This window comes from Muntiacus reevesi, chromosome 1, assembly GCF_963930625.1.
Source record: "Muntiacus reevesi chromosome 1, mMunRee1.1, whole genome shotgun sequence".
Classification (NCBI taxonomy): Eukaryota; Metazoa; Chordata; class Mammalia; order Artiodactyla; family Cervidae; genus Muntiacus; species Muntiacus reevesi.
The window spans coordinates 87,420,029-87,443,105 of record NC_089249.1 but is presented as its reverse complement, the minus strand read 5'-3'; the positions used below and the strand labels follow the sequence as shown (position 1 = coordinate 87,443,105).

The 23,077-nt window shown below is 40.3% G+C and overlaps 1 protein-coding gene across 1 annotated transcript in view; it reads right to left on the bottom strand.

Moving 5' to 3' along the window:
- SPAG17 (sperm associated antigen 17) overlaps nt 1-23,077 on the bottom strand; it is a 241,938-nt gene that overhangs the window by 172,995 nt on the left and 45,866 nt on the right. Inside the window, exon 4 of the mRNA XM_065927103.1 lies at nt 8,043-8,174. Coding sequence (XP_065783175.1) covers nt 8,043-8,174 — 132 coding nt within the window. The remainder of the gene's footprint in view (nt 1-8,042; nt 8,175-23,077) is intronic.

The window sequence follows — 23,077 nt, the reverse complement described above, 5'->3', positions numbered from 1 at the left end:
TACCAAAAAATTCACAGTTCCACCATCCAGAGAAGATGGGTAAAGAAGCTATTAATGCCTTTCTTCAAATTATGTTTAGGCGTCATTTTAATGTAATCATTACTGTCACCTCTACACAAGCTCTGCATTTTCCATTTAACAATGATGTACCTTTAATTGATAAAATATCAAACAGTATTGCTATGTAAAATATTTCTCATAGTAACTCTATATACGCTTTTCTGGTGTGCAGACACTAATTGGTAAAGAACAGAAGCGAGTGAAAGCACCTGGGTCTTCTGAGGTGTCAGAGGCAGGCAGAGAAGTCCTTGGCACATTTCTGAGCATGTTCTTTGCCCCACTCAGTCCCCACTGCTCCCCCGGGCTGACTCTAGTGGTGGTCTAATTGCTCCTCTCCTGTGTCCTGTCCGTATCTCCCTCCCTCCACACCTGAGCTGAACCAAGGCAGTCCCTTTGTCCCTATTTCTGAACAGTGATTGACTACTTGCCCCCTAGAAATCTACTTTGGTCAAAAAGTTCATCCTCTTCCACCAAGGTCTAATCACAGGAAAATCACCTCCTATCTATACCTTCCCTTTCCTTTTCTTCTCTTCATTCTGAATAAGCCCCTGCCGGCTATGGGGTTTATATCTTTGAGTCTGAGGGCAGGAGTGGGGAGAAGTAAAGCAGGTTTGCTGAGCCCCCTCCTAAATCACAAGCTAAAACTTGTTTGTATCAACCTCTTCGGGCTTTCTTGCTTCTGAATAACATGACATGCATGTTCCTATGCTATGGTCAACTCCTTACAACTTAAAAAACTCAGAGGAAACCCTTGCCAATTTAAGACCAAAAATATAGGAGGGGGTGTATTCAATAGCCCCTCTTTCTACAATGTGAGGGGAACACAGGCTCCCCTGCATATGAAAGGAGAATCAGACTTGTTACAGAGTACATTTTCTTTAAAATGCAGTGGTTCCAAAAGGCATCTGGATGCCTCCTATGGCGAGAAAATCTTGGACAGGCACAGAGATCTCTTACTAGTTAAGCTACGCAGCAGATGCGGGGCTCTTGTCTTAGCAATAACCAAAAAAAAAGTATTTGGGTTTCACATACTCAGCTGAGTATTAAATGACACCCACCTAGAATCCTTAATCTAGTTATTCTCACTTTTTAAAGGTTAAAATACAAAATTCTCCCTCTTTGGAATTGGGCAGACTAGTTACTTGACACTTCAAAAGTATTTTAGACTATATTTTATTTCTAAACGATTTCTTAATGCCAAAATTCAAATACTTTTATGGGTATTCATTCTGTTGTTTTTCACAATAGAAGGGGGGGAAATGGTAAAAGTCAGTGGGACTGATGGTAAATATCTACACTTCATCTTGTGTGTGCATGCTACACTGCTTTAGTTGTGTCCGACTTTTTGCGACCCTATGGACTGTAGCCCGCCAGGCTCCTCTGTCCATGGGATTCTCCAGGGAAGAATACTGGAGTGGGCTGCCATGCCTTCCTCCAGCAGATATTCCCGATCCAGGGATCAAACCCACGTCTCTTAGGTCTCCTGAATTGGCAGGCGGGTTTTATCACTAGTGCCACCTGGGAACACTTCATCTTACTCTTATAGATAATAGCACATCTACATATTTGTGTATAATTTGTGTTCAATATATGTTCTATCATAAGATTCTAAAATAATATTATTAAGGATATAGATAAGAAAAGATGTTGTAGAAGCTAAGTGACTAAGTCACTCCATTATCATGTGACTTCTGAAAAACAGGGTTTATCTTCATAGTGCTACTCAATTCTCTTTCAAAACATCATTTTATGTATCTCATAAACAATCTATTGACCACAGATGATGAGAGGACAAAATGGACTGAAAGAAATGTATGGTGTCAAATAAGTTCAAAATAAACGGATTAAACATGTTAAAGAGATTTGTTTTCATGAAACTCTTCCATCTTCAAAAAGCTAATTTGAACAGGGCATTATTTATGATTTCTTTTAATGGAGAACTGGAACTAAGTGGTTCTAGAACCTACTCTGGAGACACAAGGTTGTGAGAACATCTGGTGGCTCAATTAATCCATATCTATAAACCGAGCATGGGGCTACCCTGATAGCTCAGATGGTAAAGAATCTGCCTGCAATGCAGGAGACCTGAGTTCGATACCTGGGTTGGGAAGATTCCCTGGAGAAGCAAATAGCAACCCACTCCAGTATTACTGCCTGGGAAATCCCATGGACAGAGGAGTCTGGCGGGCTACAGTTCATTGGGTCACAAAGAGTTGGACACAACTAAGCAACTAATACACACATGAACCTATACTAGGGAAATTATCCAAAATAAGAAGAATTTTTATAAGATTGTTCATCATGACATTGTTTATTATGAAAGAATACAGAAATAATGGAGCTGATGAACAATAAAGGAATTTTAAGTATGGTAGTCAATAGAATGTCACCTAGCCAATAACAACGGTAGGTGTGGATGCTGTGGTAATAAGAAAAATTTATGGTATATTTTAATTGAAGTAAAACTGGATTAAAAATCTTTTAAAATATTATAGCTGTGTAAAGAAACACATCCATAGAAAGAAAGAAAGCAAATATACCAAAATGTTAACATTAGTTGTCATAGGGTTGTGGTATTATGAACATTTTGTTATTCCTTTTCTATACTTTCTATTTCTTTGCCCTCCCTGCATGCCTGCCAAACAGAAAATATAATGCATGGGATTGAGTCAGGACCTTGCTTTCCTAGAGAACTGCTGAGGTGTAGGAGAGGTAAACCTACAAGTGTTCTGGGTTCACTTCACCAAATGATACAATCAAGAGATTGCACAAAGTCCTGGGGTGCCATAGTGCAATTCTTCACCCACAGAATCAGAACATAGCCATGTCTGTGTGTGGTGGTGGGTAGGTCTAATGTCTATCTGATGTCTGTCTCCAGCAGTATCCTTTGTGATTCAGTCAACGCTATCCTACATCCACAAGGGAAGAGAGAAGGGCTGAGGACATTTGGAGGAATCCCAGGAAATCTAGTTCTAAGAGATTCCCCCAGAGACAAGCTCATTTCTGGGCTGGGTGGTTGGGGTGGGTGGTGAGATTGGATAAAAAGTCAGGATTCCCTTGGGAATTGGTGGTTTCTTTGAGCAGTTCCCCCACTTAACCTCAGAATGTTGTGCGTGCATGCTAAGTCACTTCAGTTGTGTCCGACTCTCTGTGAGCCTATGGACCATAGCTTGCCAGGCCACTCTGTCTATGGGATTCTCCAGGCAAGAATACCGGAGTGGGTTGTTGTGCCAGGGGATCTTCCCGACCCAGAGATTGAATCTGTGTCTCTTATGTCTTCTGCATTGGCAGGTGGGATTTTTACTACTTGTATGCAGTGTAATTAGCAAGTTGGTAGATCCCACTGAGTAGTCATTTGTTCCTATAATGAGGCATTTCTGGGAAGTTCTCTACTGATTGCCAGCCAAAAGTTCTATTTTGTATAATTATTGAGACACAGAAGGGGTTTGTACAGTGGTTAAGAACATGATCTTAGAGTCTGACAGTTTTGGATTTAAATCCCAGCTCCATCTCCATTCAGCCATTGGAAATTTACTTAACTTTTCACACCCTCAGTTTTGCCATCTGCAAATCGAGAATAATACTCTGTACCTCATAGAGTCATTTAAACAGTGTAAGTATAGTGCCAAGCAGATAATAATAGTAGCTAATTACTATTATTAGCTCCTGTAACTGTAGCTATTTGTATTTCAAAATACTACTCTATTTTAAATACGTATATTTCTTTACAATTTCCCTCAAAGTCTGTAAAGGTTTCATTAATTAATAGCATCCCAATTAGGAAAGCGCTGCTCTAGTTTACAGACAAACCGTCAAGGAATCATACATGATTTACCCTGAATCACTGAATTTTATAGCTCTTCAGATCCAATGATTCTGTTGGTAGTATCCTCATTTCGATAATCCAGCCTCAAAGAATTCCACGCAGTTAGTAAGGCAAGTTATTCCCTTCCGGAAACCACACGGGTCCCTCTAAACTGAGTTTCTGCTCTTCCTCTGTTTGATTTCTTAAAATAGTTTCTGAAGATTTTAACCACAACTGAATCAAAACTAACCAGCCTGTAATTTCCTGGTATGTCCCTATGGCCTTTCTTTTAAAACAAAACACACATACAAAATGGCATTACATTGGCTGGTTTCCAGTGTTTCGGGGTTTTAACTGGAGTAAGCTGGAAAATATCAATGAAAGTTACCCTAATTTCTCTTTGTCAGTCTTTTGAAGCAGGTTCTGGGTTGTTTGGGCTTCATCATGATATCTTATCAAATTTAGGTGCTTTTAATTTTGAGTTGTTTTAAGAAAAGTTTACCAATACCAGCTGTCCATGTTCTTTACTGCATGTCTTTCTTCTCTTTAGTTCTAGGACATCGAAAAATAAGGCAACTTGTACTAAGTAGGTAAGTCAGAAAGAGAAAAGAACTTCTCTGCTTTTATATAAAAGATATGCCAAAAATATCTAAGAAAACATGGACTGGTTATTTGAATTCACAACTTAAAAGCACAGTTAGAATATATTTCGATCTTTCCCCAAAACCTATCCAAAGGTTCTGAACTCAACTCAGATGTACAGACTACATTTAGTTTGGCTGATTATTTAAATTAGTTAATTTTTTTGTTTGTTTTATAGCCATTTAAGTTTTTTCCATGATTAAATGTTTTCTTTTAGCTGAATTCTCCATATATTTTAAATATTTTGATTCACAAAGAAGTGTTTTGATTTTTTAAATGTTCACAATATACAACCTAAAAGTTGTAATTAAAAAGAAAAAAAAGTGAATAATATGGTAATATTCAGAAAATGACTAAATTAAAACATGGCTCAGACTAGAAACCAATTATTTTAAAATTATAATGTTTTTAAAATGTTCACAATTAATATATAACCAAAAAGTTGTATTTAAAAAGTAAAAATGTGAATAATATTGTAATATTCAGAAAATGACTAAATTAAAACATGGTTCAGAATAGAAACCAATTATTTTAAAATTATAATGAACCTTATGAAAATATATGTCCCAGTAGCTTGTTTCTCTAGATGCTTGTTTCCATAAATGTTTGTTAACAAATTAACCATTAACAACAAATTGATAATGATATAACTAAAAATGCACAATAAATGTTCAGATAATGATGTGTGCAAGGAAAATTCATTTTCAAACAAAACATTCTCCTATTCAGATTTTAAGATAAAATGTAATTTGGGATTAATTATATGAAAGAATCATATTCAGAAGTTTTGAAATGTTAAAATACATTTCTAGAAATAAAGTATATTTTCTTCATGATATGTATGTTTGGAAATAACCAACAAGATGTTTCCAAACAGATAAAAGTTTCAAAATATATTCAACTTACTACAATTAGAGGCAGGAATTTGTCTCCTCGAGATTTACATGCTAAAGGTTCTAAACTGTTCTAAGAAATATCTTCCTTGTATTATCTCTTATAGTATTAATTATCTAGCGTACTTTCTTCATAGACAAAGAAAATGCAATGTTAAGCATAAAGTATTATAAATGGTTAAACTTAGTGGAATCTAAAATAATGATATTTTCACTATATCTGGCTATTGGAACTATATTAGTTCCAACCACAGATGGTTAAAACAGAATCAAATATGTAGTGTACATTACATTTTTTTCCATTGGACAAAAAGGACAGGGACCTAATTATATTACTGTTTTTTGTCCATATAGTCTCCCTAGTATTTTCTATAACTACTGCTATGAATAATTGTCAAGCATTCCTTTTAAAAAATGCAATTCCAAAGATTCAACAAAGAAGAAACAAAACACTCTGGGTTGTACAAGTGTAAACATATAACTAGCATTTGAGAGAAAGCAACTATATATATTTCATGTTGATGTTAAAAAGCTAAAGAGAGAGTCACTCCTCTTGCAGGAATCTCAGAATCTCACCTGGGGTTCACAAAGAAGAAACTGGATAAAGTCCCCTTTTCTATTTTTCATTTTCTAATCCACAACGTAGCGTCAGTTTTCAAGCTTTATACTTATTTTGCTTTCGGCTCAAATCCCTGGCTGACAAGCATTAACCTCAATTGTTCTAAGTGACCTGCTGGGCAGCGTTGTTGAAATGAACATAGATTATGTCGCCCCTCCAACAACTCCCTTAGTCTTGCCTTCACTGAGATTATTTTTCTGGAGAGTACTCCCTTCCTTTCAGTTTTCATACATTTCTTTAGCACTGACTCATGTGGTTGCACCTCAGAGATCTGGGGTTGGTGTTTTGGGAGTCCAATCTAATGAAGATACCGATTAGATTATGCAATTGTTGTCTCTTAATTGCTCAAAGAGTTCTCTTATGCATCTATTACTTTTCTATTTTTATAAATCTAAAATTCAACCCCCAATTCCTTAAGACTCTTAAATTTTCAACAAAAAGATTATTTCTGTATCTTAAGAATTTCATAACTGCATTATTACTTTGTTCACATTTCAAAGAAATAACAGTGCAGAAATAATTTTATACTGTTAGCTTTAAAAACTTCCTCAGCTTCCAGGATATCCCATTTATTGTTACTTAAAATTTGTTAACTGAAATCTAAAACCTACTCCTATCACAAACAACCACTGACTTAAAACAGGTAGTAAACAAGTAAATCGACACTCAGCAAGTAACTTACATTTGTGGGTGCCGTGGGAAAGCACAAAGCTAACAGAAGATGTAAGAATTTTCGGAGGACTCAAAGTCTACTTTTTATAATTCAGATTCCCATGTGACACTGGAATTTTAAAAAGGCAAGAAAAGCTGTTTCTATACTAGTTTCAAATCTTCCAATTTTTATTCTGCCAAGTCTTAACGTCCCTGAGTTCCCTGAGTATTGCTTAAGGTACAAATCTCCTGTACCCCAGAGAAAGCGCTTCATATAGATGGAAAACTGTACCATCAACTGGTTTCATAGAAGTAGAATTTTCCTGGGAACAATATATATCACTTTAGTAAGACTAAATAGGGAATCTCTTTGAAAAACATAAAGCCCTTTATTACAAATATAAGGTGGCATTATTATTTTTTTTTCCTTTGATTATCCTGTCAAGAGTTCAGTGCAAATAGGAAAGCCAAATTTGGTGGGGGGGCGGGGCAGGGGGGAGTCTTACAAAGAGGGAGTAGATATTATTGGAATGTGTTCACTTTTCTCTTTTTTCTTCCATGACTTCATTTTGCCTTTCCCATTTAGAGGCATAAAGAAACAATTTACTTATAATGTATTTCATACAAACACATGCACACATACTTATTACACATGTGCATACAGAAGCATATGACTTTCCAAAAATATTTCAGGATAATTTGGAAAATAAGAAAAACATTTCTCATTTTGACAAAGGTTAAATAGCAAACGGGTTTGCAACTGGCACCACTTTGCTAAAAGGACTTTAAAATATTTTTTTTTTTCAAATGAAAAATACAAATCTTTGGAAAACACACAGATTGAGTTCATATGCAAACGAAAAATCTATATGTGAAGAAATAATCAGGTACATAATATGGGAGTAGAAGTGATGGATTGCTGCTGAAATATTTAGATTATTAGGAAGGTACAGATGTAGCCTATTATTATAATAAGTACTCCATTGAATATCACATAAAATATTTTAAATAGACCCTGACTTTGCGGGGTTTTCTCACCTTTTTATAATCTCCTGATTCCGTGTCTCTCCCTGGTTCCTTAATATGTTCCTAGCGTATAAACAGACTACCATAAAAAGGACCTCAGCCACATGCCCTGGAATATTGTCGCATTTCAGGGGAACTTACTTTTAATGGGTTTGTCTTTGAGAAAATGTAATTCCTCCAATAGCTCTTTGGATAGACTTTTCCCCTAAAAAGTTGAGGCGACAGCTAAATGTGCTAGGTAACACTTCGTGGCAGGCTTACGGGGAGAGGAAGTGACCTAGAGAACCTGGCCGCGGCTCAATCACTCTTGCTGTGTTTAAAAAACCCACCACTGCCCGCCTGGTACCTTCTTCTCGCTTTCCCGTCGCTGTTGGTCTTTCAACTTAATCTGAAGAAGCTGAAATTTCAAGAGTTTCCCTATCAGTGGTAAGGTTAATTTCTCTCCGCTGTCCATAATTGCTTTTGCTGCCGTTAACACCTATGAAGAAACACAATTATTAGGAACGTGGCGTTTTATAACCTTTGGCAAGGCTGTCGGTGATGAAAAGATGAAATGGTATTCTGACTTTTGTAATGTCTCTTCCGGCAAAGGTGCCTCAGTCCTGGCCCAAAAAATTAGGGGAAAATGCCCCAACGCCATAAAGAGAGGCATTTACCCTCTTCTCTAAATATATTGGGTTGTCTGAAAATGAACTTTTTCCAATAAGGGCTTCCCATGATGATGCTAGACTCAGGCTCCCAAAGAGGGGTGGAGGAAAGACAGGCGGGGCTCGGTGTCAGGATGACCGACGGGTCAGTTTCATGCTACAGAAAGTCTATTGTTTGGTGCAGCCAATAGCCCGAACTGTCAAACCTTGACTTATTAGGACGCTATAAATTAAGTAGGGTTTTATAATAATGGAAATGGCTATGTTAGCAGTCTTTTATTTCTTGGTGACCAAAGTCAAATGAAAGATAAAAGCTGTTTGACACGGAGGCGCCATGTGAACGTTGCTCCCCTACCCCCACCCGCTTGCAATTTAATGTTGATCCTGTTGGTATGCAGCCTAATTGGGGTGAAATAAGGTTATTTAGTTTTCTTTGGGTGACGACAGCCACTAGGAACATACAGCTGTATTGTCCAGATGTGTGGCACTGACAGCCTGTTTTATAACGGTGCTTTTTACAGCTTGTTTCCCCTAAATTTCACACAACTCTAACATCTGGGCCCTTTTCCTTGGAGCCCTATAACCACTTTATTTACTGCAAAAAAAATAAAATCATGTAAAATATACCATAAAAAGTTGTTGCGTGTTTCTCTTTCTTCATGTTGTCTCCCTAATAAAGTTCACCGTCGGCCGGAAGCACTGTCACAAAAGTAATACAGTCAAAGTGTTTCTCGACTTTTGTTTTTAAGCAAGCATCGGATTTATTTATAACCTCGGGATGAATTAGGTGTTACTAAAGTGTTCTGACATGTTGCTTTTCTCCCCCCTCGGAGCAATTACTCCTCAGGGCGCATATGGTGTCAATTTCAGAGCCTCCCGTCTCAGACAATGACTCCGCACACTGCATCTCATCAGGCTGCGTCTTGTCTGAGGTTCATACCAGTCCTTGGTCAGGGCTTTCCTGACCGATCCCGTTCCTTAGGACTTTTCACTTTGCCAAGGGAAATAGCTGGAAAGAAGGGAGATGGCTATTTTGCTTCTAACTGCAGATGGCCCTGTGGATTATCATAAGCCAAAACGTAACTGGACCGCCTGGAGACCACATCGGGGTCTCCTGCCTTGCGTTGCAGGAAGGGAAAGCCAGGGGGAGGACTCCTTTAAAGCTGCTGTTTCCAAAAACCAACGGAACAGACCAAATGTCAGAGAGCTTTGCGTGTGTCTAAGCAAACACCCTCCGTGAAACAGAGCTCTCTGCTTTTTATGGCAGTTCTGCTCCTGCTAACGCGATTTAGGGAAAGGGACATGATGGCTGTGATTTCTGGGAGCTGGAAAACATAAGGGTACACCTGCAGAACCTCACCATTTAATGATGACCAGACTCGAGAGAGAAGGGAATCCTGAGGGGTTGGACAGTTAGTTACACATAAAATGAAAGCAGTCTGATTGGTTCCAACCTCAAGGGTAGGTGTACCTGGTTTAAAATGGTATGTTTCAATACCAGCTGAACAGCGTGCCGACAGTCAGGCTTCTTTGTGACATCTGGTTCAAAATACACAACTCTGAGTTTGTAAGGCTCAGAGCAGTCTAGCATGGGGTGTTTCCCTGTGATGCAAATATAATGACAGCGTTGAAGGGAAGTCAACACTGGCCTGGGTCTCTTTTCCTGATGATCTGTGAAAACAGGATATTTACCTATGTCTGGGGTGGTGTGGGTGAAGCCTGCGTGGCGTCACGGTGATGGATGGGATGTCTCTGGAATTGCTTTTTATCCCCATGCCCCTACGAATGTTACCTCACGGTGTTAAAATGTACTCAAAGCACAACAAAACTTCCCAAGAGAAAGGTATTTTTCAGGCCATAAATGTTATTTCTGGTTCATCAAAAAACTGTCTGTAGAGAGCTGGATTTAAAACAAAAAGCCGGCAGAGCCTGAAAATAAGAATGACATCCTCCTGTGAAGTGGGGAGATGAGGAGCTGCAGGGCACCCGGGTTCTCATGGACACAGAGCCCGTAAGAGCAGTGGCGGGGCGAATGCCCAGGAGGTGTCCTCCTGCCTGAACAGACCCAGTTGGAGGCAGACTCAGTGCTGAGGCCCACACTCCAGAGAAGCACACAGCCGTGCCCGTGGCATCATGAGCAACCAGCAGGCTTGTCCTTTCTGGAAGAGATGGGACTCCCACACGTGCCACTGTCTTTCTGTCCTTCCCCCAAAGGGAATGATCATATGACTCCTGGGGATAATTAAAGTAACTGAAAGTCTCCTCTGAAAAAAATCTCAGACTGAAAATTTTTATGGTATGTGGGTCATCCCTGGGAGAAAGTAGAAACAGAAAATTATTTATAAATAAATTTCTACGGAAAAGTCTTTCGTCTCACACCCCACAGTTCACACTTCCACCCACCAGGAACTGGATCTCAGATGAAAAACAAATCCTTAGAAATCTTTGTCTGGGGGGGTAAGTCTTTGAAGGAAGAAAAAAATATGTGCAGAAGATGTAGATTTTAAAAGGTGGTGCAGTTTCTTGAGTAACATTTGAGAAAAGCTTCCCTCTCTTGCCTCACTTGTAGTAACTTAAGTAATAATCAAAATTTCAGCCTTTCAGAATGTTAAGCATTCCTTGTCTAGTATCTGGCCTTCCCTGGTAGCTCAGATGGTGAAGAATCTGCCTGCAATGCAGGAGACCTGAGTTCAGTCCCTGGGTTGGGAAGATTCCCTGGAGAATGGAGTGGCAACCCACTCTAGCATTCTTGCCTGCAGAATTCTGTGGACAGACCATGGGGTAGCAAAGAGTCAGAAAAAACTGAATGACTAACACGTGTCCAGTGTCTAGTCAGTGTGTGTGTGTGTGTGTGTGTGTGTGTGTGTATCTGTGTGTCTCTCTGTATGTATATCTGTGTATCTGTGTGTGTGTATTTCCGTACGTCTCTGTGTGTGTGTGTGTGTTGGGGAGGTCAGATGCCAAGGGCTGTAGGTCTTGGGAGGATTGAGGGATACAAGAGAAAAATGGCACAGTGAGCTGATCAGAGCTGTGGTGTAATTAGACAAAATCCCGTTTCCAGAGCTAGGCAGAAAAAGTCCTAAGTGGGTTAAAACCTGGGTACTCATCAAGCCAAAATACCAAACAAATGAGCCTGACATGAGTCAGAAACTTAAAAAATGAGTCTTACGGGCAAGTGAGACTTGTTAAATAGAGAAAAACTGCGGCCAGACAAGGCCTGTATGTGTCTCCTAGACCTACTCAGGCCAGACCACGGGGCCTGCCAGGGCTGTGGGAGATGTCCAGGTCAAGGTACCCGAGGTGCTCAGTTCTGGAAAAGTCCAGTGGAGGAAATTTAGCTTCAAACAGTGCAGCTGAGGCAGGAAGACACATCTGTGTTTTACTGCATGAAGGTCTAATTTTGAGGGTGGATGCCCTTTGTCTTCTAGGAGGTTTGTGATTCTGAGCACACTAAGAAATAAAAGCATTTCACTCTATATCACTGGCCTGCCTCAAAGATTTATGTCCTATTTACTGTCTAATGATCTGATCCAACAAAAACACACCAAATGAGCCAAATTCTTTGCTTGCCTGGGGATCAGGCCCACCCACAGCCACCAGTGCCCTCCTCTCCGCTCTTCATCCTGCTCTGAGGGTCCTCCCCACATTAGTATTAAGCACGGCATCAGTCAGGACAAAACTTACAACTGCTCCGCAGGTTCCCAGGAGAACCAAATGTATGCACGTGTGCAAATGTATGTATACATATATACATATGTATATATGTATATGTGTATATATGATAGATAGCTTCCCTTGTAGCTCAGTCGGTAAAGAATCTGCCTGCAGTGCAGGAGACCCGGGTTTTCCCTGGGTTGGGAAGATCCCCTGCAGAAGGAAATGGCAACTCACTTTAGTATTCTTGCCTGGAAAATCTCATGGACAGAGGAGCCTGGTGGGCTGCAGTTCATGGGGTCTCAAAGAGTCGGGCATGACTGAGTGACTAACACTTACATTTGACACATATATGATAGACAGATGATAGGTAGATAGAGAGGACTTCTATGGCGTCTGCAGATCTGCCGCCTGGCTTCCCTAGTGTGCTTACCAGGAGGCATGTGGAACAGCTTGCATTGCTGCTTAACTTGCTGCATGTTCAATCCAGGTGAGTTCTAAGGAAGGGTAAGACTTCGGATCTGCATTTCTCTTCCCTGGGGCAAGCCACCGGAAGCAGGTGTTGGGGAAGAGGGAAAGGTGCTTATGTTGGCAGAGAAGGGAGCGATGATGGGAGAGGCATAAGGTGAGGGAAGACTTTCCCTCCAAGTGTTCCAAATAGTCACCCTTTTCCTAAAAATCTCTTGGTTTCAGGGTCTTCCTTGAGTGTCCGTTTGTTAGAGTAGCTGTAAAAATGCATAAGACATGATTTCACATTTAACCCATTATTCCTGCATCAGTGACTTAGGGTTGGTTTGGAGATGTAAAGACGTCAGCAAATAGGAACAGAATCCATAAACCTGACTCAGTCCAGACTAGACCAGGACTGAGCAAATAGGTCATTGACATGCTAATTTTATTTGCTCATTTGTTTTTTCATTCATTCATTCATTTGGTATCACATTCTCTTGTTTCTCTCATTTCTTTAATACATGACTAGGTATCACACTTCCTTGTCATGGTACGAAGTCCAAACAGTACCAGAAGGACATACAGTGGAAAAAAAATGCTTCCCCAGTCTCCTCCATTCCATTGACCAATTCTTGTCTTAAAACAATATCCTATGCAAATACAGACATATATCTTTTTATATTTTAATACAAATAGTATCACACTTTAATAGTCAGGTGGTTTGTGTGTTTACATCCACAGGTAGCCAGGGCAGCTTTCTATGCTGACATATATTGTTTGCATATGCATTTCTAAATTATTGGCATAAACCTCTATTGTATGGGTATTTGGTCATTTACCTAACCAGTTTCCAATTGATGGACATTTCGGTAATTTCAGGTGTGTGTTTTTTTTTTCCTATTAAGCTCATGTGTATTTTAAATATTTATTAATATTTCCAAATTGACATCTGAAAAGTTAGCAGCATTCTTGTTTCCACCACTGTATGAAAGGATCTGCTCCCACATGGGCCCTTTTAACTGGATATTCTCCAACTTTTGTCTATGTTCATGCTGACAGATCTGTGATTGTGGAAATGTTCTTTCTCCGTACTGTATGACAGAGAAGCCACCAGCCACTGGCTGCTATTGAGCACTTGAATGTTGCTAGTGTGGCTGAGGAACTGAATCTTTAATTTTATTTAAAACTAAAATGTAAATAGCCGCGTGTAACTCGGGGCTTCTGTTTTGGTCAGGACATGTCTGTGCTGCAATAAGAAGTGGAAAAATTACTATTTCATTTAAAATTATGTTTATTTAAGACAACAAGGATTTATTGTATAAGCACAGGAAAATATGTTTAACATCTTATTATGACCTATACTAGAAAATAATTTATATATATGTATATATATAACTGAATCACTTTGCTGTACATCTGAAACTAATACAATATTGTAAATTAACTATACTTCAATAAATAAAATAATGTTTGTTTAATCATCCCGCCACTTTGTCCCTTTGATTTTACCCTTAAAACTGAAAGAAAAGATATTTTTATGGCACCATCCTTGGCAAAGTTTATCAAGGTAGGAATACTCATATGCATTATTAAATATAATGGTACACTCAGATATTACCCAGTGAAAAGTAATGGAAATTTATGACTTCCAGGCTAAGATATTTTTTTCTGCTCATTTGAGAAATACGCCCTTGAACAGGTGAGGATAAGCGGGACTTGCCTGAGGCATAATTTAGAAAGATACAGAGTGCCTTTTTGCTTTCTAAATCCCTCCCGCCACTAAAACAGAACAGATTTAACTCAGTAACTCACTCTGAATGAATTTTACTATACCAGTCAGTAAGCTGTATTATAAGGTTTTATCCTTTAGTTATAGAATGAAAGGGACTAACAACTGATGATGTAGTTTCAAGCAATAAGTAATAGGTGTGACAACTGAGAATTAGGGTGGGAAGTGACTACTGTCTTTCACCTGAAAGCCTGAAATACCTGAGGCTGACTCTGAAGATGAATCTAGTATCGCTTTTGTGCCCCCAGAAGACCGCAGTGTGACAGCAGCCTTCCGGCCATGACTAGCTCCCCCTGCACCCACCCTCACGTTTCACTGCCTGGAGTTGTTCTTACACTCCACGACTAGGTCTGCAGGGGAAGGACTGTGCGGGGAAAATGGAAATAACCTTGGGAGCAGGCTCAGAGGAGGAGCCGTCTGAGAGGATGAGAGGGTGGGTGGGGCAGAAAACCAGCAAGACAGCATCTCTGTGCTGTGGGGAAGAATACAGGCAAGGAAACTGCTCTAGGAAGTAAGACCTGGGACTTGTCTGTGTATGATTGTGTCTGAGTGTTTGTGCACGTGTGGTGTGTGTATGTACGTGTCTGTGCCTGAATGTATCCAGGTGCATGTCTGCACAGGTATGTTTGTTTATGTGTTCAGCTGCCTTTGGGGATGGTAACGACCATTAAAAGATAGTTTTAAAAAACACTGGGAAAATTGAGACAGTAGATATGAAGCATTGATAAAAAGAGAAAACTAACATCTTTGATTGGCACCTTGAAAGTAATACTGTTGATTATTTACCATTTCTAGCTAGTTATCCTGCAGAACACAAGTTCTTATGTTTATCAATAACACATGTCAGAACATATATCTATATTTCCATCAAAGTAAACTGTAACTTTATGTGCCATCTTCAAAGTTTGCTGCTTGTGTATTCTGCTTTTGTCTTATATATGCTATGCGTGTACATGTTCATTCACCCAGTTGTGTCTGTCTCTTTGAGACCTCATGGACTGTAGCCCAGCAGGCTCCTCTGTCCATGGGATTTCCCAAGCAAGAATACTGGAGTGGGTTGCCGTTTCCTCCTCCAGGGGATCTTCCTGACCCAGGGATCAAACCCATGTCTCTTGCGTCTCCTGCATTGGCAGGTGGATACTTTACCACTGAGCCACCTGGGAAGCCCTCTATATGCTATATATACTTATAAAATGACAAAGTCAGAGGAAGTGCTGCCCCAGTGTAAGTGTGTATATATGTGTGTGTGTGTTTTTCAGAAAATTTTCAATGGTTAGAGTGAAAGGTGGGTGAAAGGTGAGTGAAAGATGCTTTAGGTGGGACTGATTCTAAATATTTGATGAAAAGGACGGATGGGCAGGTAATTTCAAACAACTGAAAAAGAGCCACGTATACAGAGATTCCCTCATAGGAAAAGATTCTTGTTGGGAATTTAGGTCTTTGGGCTCAGGGGATGATGAACCCGCTGCTGAAGCCACAACTGCACATGGGCAGCATAGTACAGAAGCACAGGCTGCATTTGTATCCCCGTCTTCTCAAATAGTACCACTGGGTAGCCTTGGGAGAGTTCCTCAATGCCTTTAAACCTCAGCTTTTTAAGCTACATCCGGGTTTCTCAACAGTGGCACTATTGACAATGAAAGCCAGGTAATTCTTCATTGCAGAAGGCTTTGTGTGCACTGGAGGCTGTTTTTTACCGCATCCTCTGGCTACCCCACTGGTAACAAGCAAAGTTATATCCAGAGATTGCCAAATTTCCCCGGGGAACAAAAACATCCTTGGTTGAGGACCACGGATGTATACAAGGAGGATATGAACCGTGCTTATTTCACAAGACTATATTGAGAGTTGAAGGCAATAATAACGCACAGAAAGGCCTAGCAAGACTTCGGTGAAAAATATACACACAGAAAACCCTCACTAAAATGAGCTCTTACTGTTCTTACGTACGCTTGCATCCAGAGCAGGATTAGAATTCTTGAAGACCTTTCAGTTCAGGTTGGGGGAGAGAGAAAAGGAGCAGAGCAATGTGCATTTGGGCAGGCAGGAGGGGACCTTAACCTGTTACCAGATGGTGGTAACCTGGATGCGCCTTTCACTTAACCCTTTCTCTGTTCTGACAAGGACAGATCAAAGTCCATTTAGAGAAAGCAGAGATAAAAGCAAAAGGTGTAAAAACAGACTTCATTATGGTGCATAATGGGAGTGTATAATGGGAGAGGGGAGAGAAGGAGGAAGTCTGCTATTCTTAATTTCTTCTAAAGCTAGAGGGAGAAATGATCTGAGTGTTCTGCAACGCCTCAGCTTCCTTTCTGTTCCCTCCACTCTCTTCCCTCCTTCATTCCTCCTGCATTTACTGAGTGCCAACTTCATTGCATTACTTGATCCTTTATGTATCAAGTCTATCCAGCTCACATTCTTTAAGTAATGAATAATTTCCAACGAGGCATAATTGGAAAAACAGCTGGAAGGAGCAGGGTTAGCAGTGAGAGCAGGCAATGGAGAGAGACAGAGAAAGAGGAAAGAAAAGGAAGAGGAATGACTGAAAAATATTTTCTCACTTTGAGCAGAGGAAAAGAAAATAATCAAGCAATACGAAGCTGTCCCTACATAAATTTCAAGGTGACGGAAGATCTAGGTTCCATATAGATCATCCTGTCTGTCTCACGCAACTGGAACATTATGAAAGGGCTCAGACCACAGCTTAGTGAGAAGTTCTTAATGATGATAAATATCCAGAGCAGGTGACTCCTGGATCATTTTCAGCTGTCCATAATTAAACTGGTATCCATCTCTCGACAATGTCAGGGCTGTAAAATAATTCCAGTCATTGGACCCTTTACATCTGTGCTGAAATGAAATAATATTTGGCAGTAACAAGGAGTCACTGAAACTAAATAAACAACCCCTTTCAAGACTACATAAAAGTCGGTAACATAATAACATTTGACAGGGATTAAGACCTCTTTGGGGCCCTAAGGAAGTGTCAGAAGCAGGAATAACAAATACATGGACGGTAGAACAGATCTATGCTCTAACAGACATGGATAATTTGAAATGTGATGAATTTCCCGAGGGAGATGTGTACTTGGAACACCTAGTTTGCACATGTCAAAAAGCACAGGACTTATCTTAGAAGCCTTTGTTGGGGTTACTCTTCCAAAGAAGGACAAAAGCAAAGTTTCCCCTTTTCATTAAGGAGTGTTTGGGGTTTTGTATACCTGCACAATATATACAGGCACGTGAAACTGAATGTGATAACATGGGGAGGGATGGTGAGAAGTTCAGGTATATATTAGCTTCAGGTATGCATTACTAACATATGAAACTATTACCATGGTAATTTTTCTTTTTTAGATCAAGCCTTTTTCTTCAGTCCCAAGAGGCCCCCACCCCTCTGAAGTCATTCTTGGTTCTTTCAGCTTGTAGTGAAAGCTACAACTGAACAACCTTCTGATTCTTTGAACCTTCCCTAAGGGAGTCAGCTCTCTTGTATCGGAGTTACTTGTGTCCAGGGTTTGTAATCTCTAGGAGCTTGGAAGGGCAGGTCCTGATCTGATTTATCTTTCTCTACCCCTGCACAGAATCTTATGCATATGTCATTCAATAATTTTAAAATGGTCTTTGGAGTTATTTCTTCCTTGACTTGAAGGTAGGTGTTTTCAAATGTTCATGCTATCATAAATCTCCATGAGTAGACTGCAAGTTATCAGTAGGTTCTCAGGCAGAGTAACACAAATATGGCTACACAGCACATACTGTGTGCCAGATAAGGATTGTTCCAACAGTGGCACCAAAATAATTTAAGGACTGCACTTTAGATGGGCTCCACAGGTGGGGCTGGTGGTACAGAACCTGCCTGCCAATGCAGAAGATGTAAGAGATGTGGGTTCGATCCCTGGATCAGGAAGATTCCCTGGAGGAGGGCATGGTAACCTACTCCAGTATTCTTGCCTGGAGAATCCTGTGGACAGAGGAGCCTGGTGGGCTACAGTCCATAGGGTCGCAAAGAGTCGGACATGACTGAAACGACTTAGCATGCACGCACTTTGGATAGTCTAACATTTAATTCTCACTTTCCCTTTGAGGTGGTGACTCATTATCCCATTTTACAGATAAAGAAACTGAGGCCTGGCATTCACATAAGTAGTGGCTGTGGGATTTGAACTCAGGTTACCTGGATCCAAGGTGCTGTTCTTCATTACCACATTCTGTGGCCTCACAGAAGCCTTTTTACCCTGGAGCTGGAGTCACTGGGCTCCCATCTCCTATCCCAGCCCCTCCTCCATCTCTATACCCAGTCCCCATCTTAGCTGGAGGGATGTAGAGCTTTGTAACTTTCTTTTTAAGATTAAGTACTCTTGACTTTCTTGCTCATTTTGTCTTTACCTGGTGCCTCCATTCTAAAGAGCTGTATTTCTTCTTTTCCCCTGAGACCTAGTGGGAATCTGAGACTGGGAGCCCTCAGTTCTAAAATAGCTCTGAAGGGTGGCAGACCATGCTATTTTGGGATAAGAATTATTTTGAACTAAAGATACTTGAAAAACAGATCCCTCTGGGGACTTGCTGTTCCAGGGGTGGACCCCTGTGCACTAGAAATAATCCTAAGCTGTCTGGTCTAGGATTGTTTCAGGATGAGCTTGTGACGTACTTCAGCCCAATGGGATATGAGTGGTTTCCTGGGGTGGCCAGATCCTACCTCATTAGTCATGACAGAGCTTTGGGAGAAGGCTGCAGCCATCCCACCTCCCTGGGAAATGGGTCACCACACAGATGGGGAAGGGTCATTCCTCATAGTTACAGGAAGTGGGGTTTAAGCCCATGGGCTAAAGCTGACCCCAAAACCTGTCTAGACTTCTAGTTATACAAGCTAGCACACTCCCTTTTGTTTAAGCCAATTATAATTTTTTATTTATTTATTTTTTTTGTGAAATTAGAAGTAAGGTGATCAACCTGGTACCGATATGGTGAAATTCATGCCTTCAAATTAACAGAAAACATACAAATTAACTTAAAACACACACACACACACACACACACACACACACAGTGATTATAAGGCGTGTCTCTGTACATTCAGCTTCCAGTTTTGTTAGACTGTCATTTGCTTCTAGTGCTGGACGCATGTAGGCTGGTCAGAGGTGTTCTAATTTGCTCAGAGGCTATAGACCAAGAAGTGGACAGGCAAGCAGTACCATCTGCCCCGACGAGCAGGGGAACGAGCAAAGCGTGGACATTCCCCGGCCCTTCTCAGGTCACCATTACTTTGGCAGAACTCAACAGATAATGCTTTGATGTCCCTCCAACTCCAATAGCACCTGGTACAAGTGCTCAAAATGAAAGAATGGGTGGATGGATGAACATTGAACAATGGAGACTGTGAGGAGGGGACAGAATAAGTGGGTCCATTGTACAGTTCTGGGTGGGTGGTAAGGGAGAGGCAGAGTATAGATGGAGAGAGTTCATCCTTGAGAAGGATGGCCTCTTTCCTGACCCTATGAATAGCATATGGACATAGGTGAGACTGTGTGTCTTCAAGCGCAGGTTTGGAAGTACCTGGATGCTTGTTGAGAAGGTGTGTTCCTGGACTTGTCTGAAGATGCCCCTGATCCCCATCACTGTGGCTGAGATCTCAAATAGGCATTTTTAAATGAGCTCTCCAGGTGATTCTGAGTGTCCCCACTTTGAGGACCACTGACATAAGATGACAAGAAGAGGTTAGAAATCGGAAAGACACACCAAAAGACCTTTCTGCAAAAACCTTCCCAGATCCTTGTCTGACGCCATTCTCCCTGGTCCCACTCCTCAGCCCTTGTTCATATTTTCAACCAGGCTCCTCCTGCAGGCGTGCCTTTATTAGCAGTCTTTCACGTGTGTCCTTCCTGTGCAATGGACCTTAAGCTTGGACAGGGCTCTGATGATGGCTTCCCTCTTTCTGTTCCCTCATAGCATCTAAAATCTGCTTTGAAATCACTTAAAGCAAATATTCCCTGTTCTGAATTTAGACAACAGCGGGTCTCCTCCCATTATCACAAGAAATCTGAAAATGAAATTACATAATCATTTTGCTTTAATGAATTCCATAATTACAAAGCACAGCCAATAAAAATATGATTAAGTGTTCAACCTTAACAAGTTTTTGTTTATCAAATAGATTAAGATAAAAAATACAATGTTGCAGAGGGTGTGGTTAACTTGGAACTGTTAGAAGGAATGGAAATTGGCACAAATTGTCTTGAATGCATTCTGACAATGTGTGTCAAGGGTCTTACAAAGATTTACATACTTTGATTCAGTAATTCTACTTTTTGAAATGTTCCTTAAGGAAACAATCAGGGTCCTAACTATTGGTAAACAGTCTAAATTTAGCAAAAGGGGAGTGGTTAAATGAATTATTGAATAGACTTTCTGTTAATATTATGTAGATACTGGATATGGTTTTAGAAAGAGGCTAATGTCATAATATGTGAAAAGGATATGATAGAAAGCACATTAATTTCCTATTTTTTTTTAACAAGTATACATCTCTGAATGGTGGAGTAGTCTACAGATACTTACTTACTACTATATGGGCTATGCTGTTTCTACGTTTCCCAAATTTTCTACAGTTAACATGTGTTACTTTCATAATAAAATCACTAATAAATAAAACATACAATGTAAATGCTATACAGACTTTTTAACAGTGCCACCCCTCCATCCTCTTGCATAGTTTTTCCAGCACGCTGATTCTAGTATCTTCACCTCTCACATTACTTTCCAGCCCAACATTCTTCAAAGGCTTCTATACTGAGAGGATAAAGTTTTCATTCCTTAGCAGGTCACACCAAGTCCTTGATGACCTGGCCCTGACACACGTGTCCAACCTCATGCCTAGCTGCTGCTTCCACTTTCCCTCCTATCCTCCCGGGATACCCACTATTTGGAGTTTGTTGATTATGCTATGCTGTGTATATATCTGCCTGATTTTGCCTAGGCTGAATCCTGTGCCTAAAATTCCCCTTCCTCCTTCATTACTTCATAAATTCCCCATTCAGCTTTCTAGCCATTTTCCTAAAACCTTTCCTCCAAAACTTTAGAAAGATTTAGGCATTGCTCTGTGCACTCAATGCACTTTCAACAACTTCTTTGTTATCACACAGTAATAGAATTGCCCATTTCCATCTCCATCTTTTGTGTTGAAGGGTGAAATTAATTTTGTGATGGGCACGTGGTAAACAGCCAATACAATACATGCTGAATGGAAGAATCGGCATACAAATCACACAGCCCTTCACCAACATCGTGTGGGTTGTCCCTTGTATAAGGGTACCCTGCAACAGCCAGTGTGTCTGACATCCAGTCAGCCCTCCTCTCGCCAAGCCAGGGTGCTCAGAAGCTGGGAAAGCACTTGGAGCCAGTCCACTCATTGAGAAAGTGACTGGTGTCAGGGGAAGGGCCTGATATGCCAGGGACTCATTCCACAAACCCATTGCACCAACATTTATTGTGTCCTGCCAAAGTGTGAAAATTCGTGGCTTCGGTTTCCAAATGCGGCCCTGGGCAAGTGCAAGACTATCCGCCAGGAGGGCGAAAAAATTAAAACCTCTGATGACATTTGCCTTTATTTTTGTCCTTTTTAATCCTTTTTTTTTTTGAGAATGTTCTATGATATTTGTAATCTATATTCTTGTACATACCTCTCTCTGTATACACACACACACAACATACATGGAAAAAATGCTCAGTTGTTTTTTTTTTTAACTGATGGGATATGTGATGAAAATAACTTGGGATTGTTAGCCTAGAGCACTGGGGTTTTAGTAATGAGTAACACATGTCCTCTAATGCTTATGCCGTTCACTACGAAGCAGGGGGAGACAGATAAAAACAACCACCCACAACACAACACAGCAAGATGAACTTTGCCTACAGGAATCCAAGGAGGTTTCACAAAAGAGATGGCATTTGAACAGGATTATTTGGCTGTGAAATGGGAACATCTAAGTTTAAATTCTACATAATTCTATTTAACTTGGTGCACTTGGTGAAGAAGGAGTGTAAACTGAATTAAGTGCAAGATGGCTGAAAAAGAATGAGCTAGAGCTGTGACAAAACTGGCTTCATCACCTACAGTGATGGAGATGTGTGTATTTGCTTATGGTGCAAGGTAGATGTGACTTAATACAGAAATTCTAGATTTACAGTCACTTTGTCATGCCTGATCAAGTTCTACCCTGATTTTTTAATCTGCTCAAAGGGTTCTAGAGAAAATCCTAAGTTAATATCTGCCAATTCATATTTTTATTTTTCCTGTATAACTGTTTATTACATTTTACAACTTTGTGCAGAGGGGTCAGTATTCTAAGTGGGGAATGTCTTTAGCCCTGAGAATGATTGAATGACTGACAAAGCCTAACTCAAATGTCTGAAGCCAAATGTGTACCTTCAGAAGGCTGTGTTTGGCACAGTCCTTTTATAAACTTTAAGACCAAGGAGAAACACTTTCTCAGTAGGGGCACTAGGGAAAACTCCCAGAGCTGGTTCTTTTGTTCAGATGAATTACTAAACTGGTTAAATTTAACTGTTAGCTCCTCGACTGTAGAGACTATGTCTCAAAGAACTTGTAACAGGGTGAACCCTGAATTTGGAGTCTAGGTTCCAACATGGGGTTCTGACATTACCAGCTGTGGGCACAGGGCAAGTCTCTTAACCTCTCTGAAACTCTTGGCTCATTTGCTACTGGAGAATAATAAAAGATAAGTCAGCCTTATAGTACTGTTGTGATCAAACCTGACATTGTGTGTGAAACTGTTGTAAACTCTCAAAGGCATCTTCCAAATGTGAGTTGTTGTTATTATT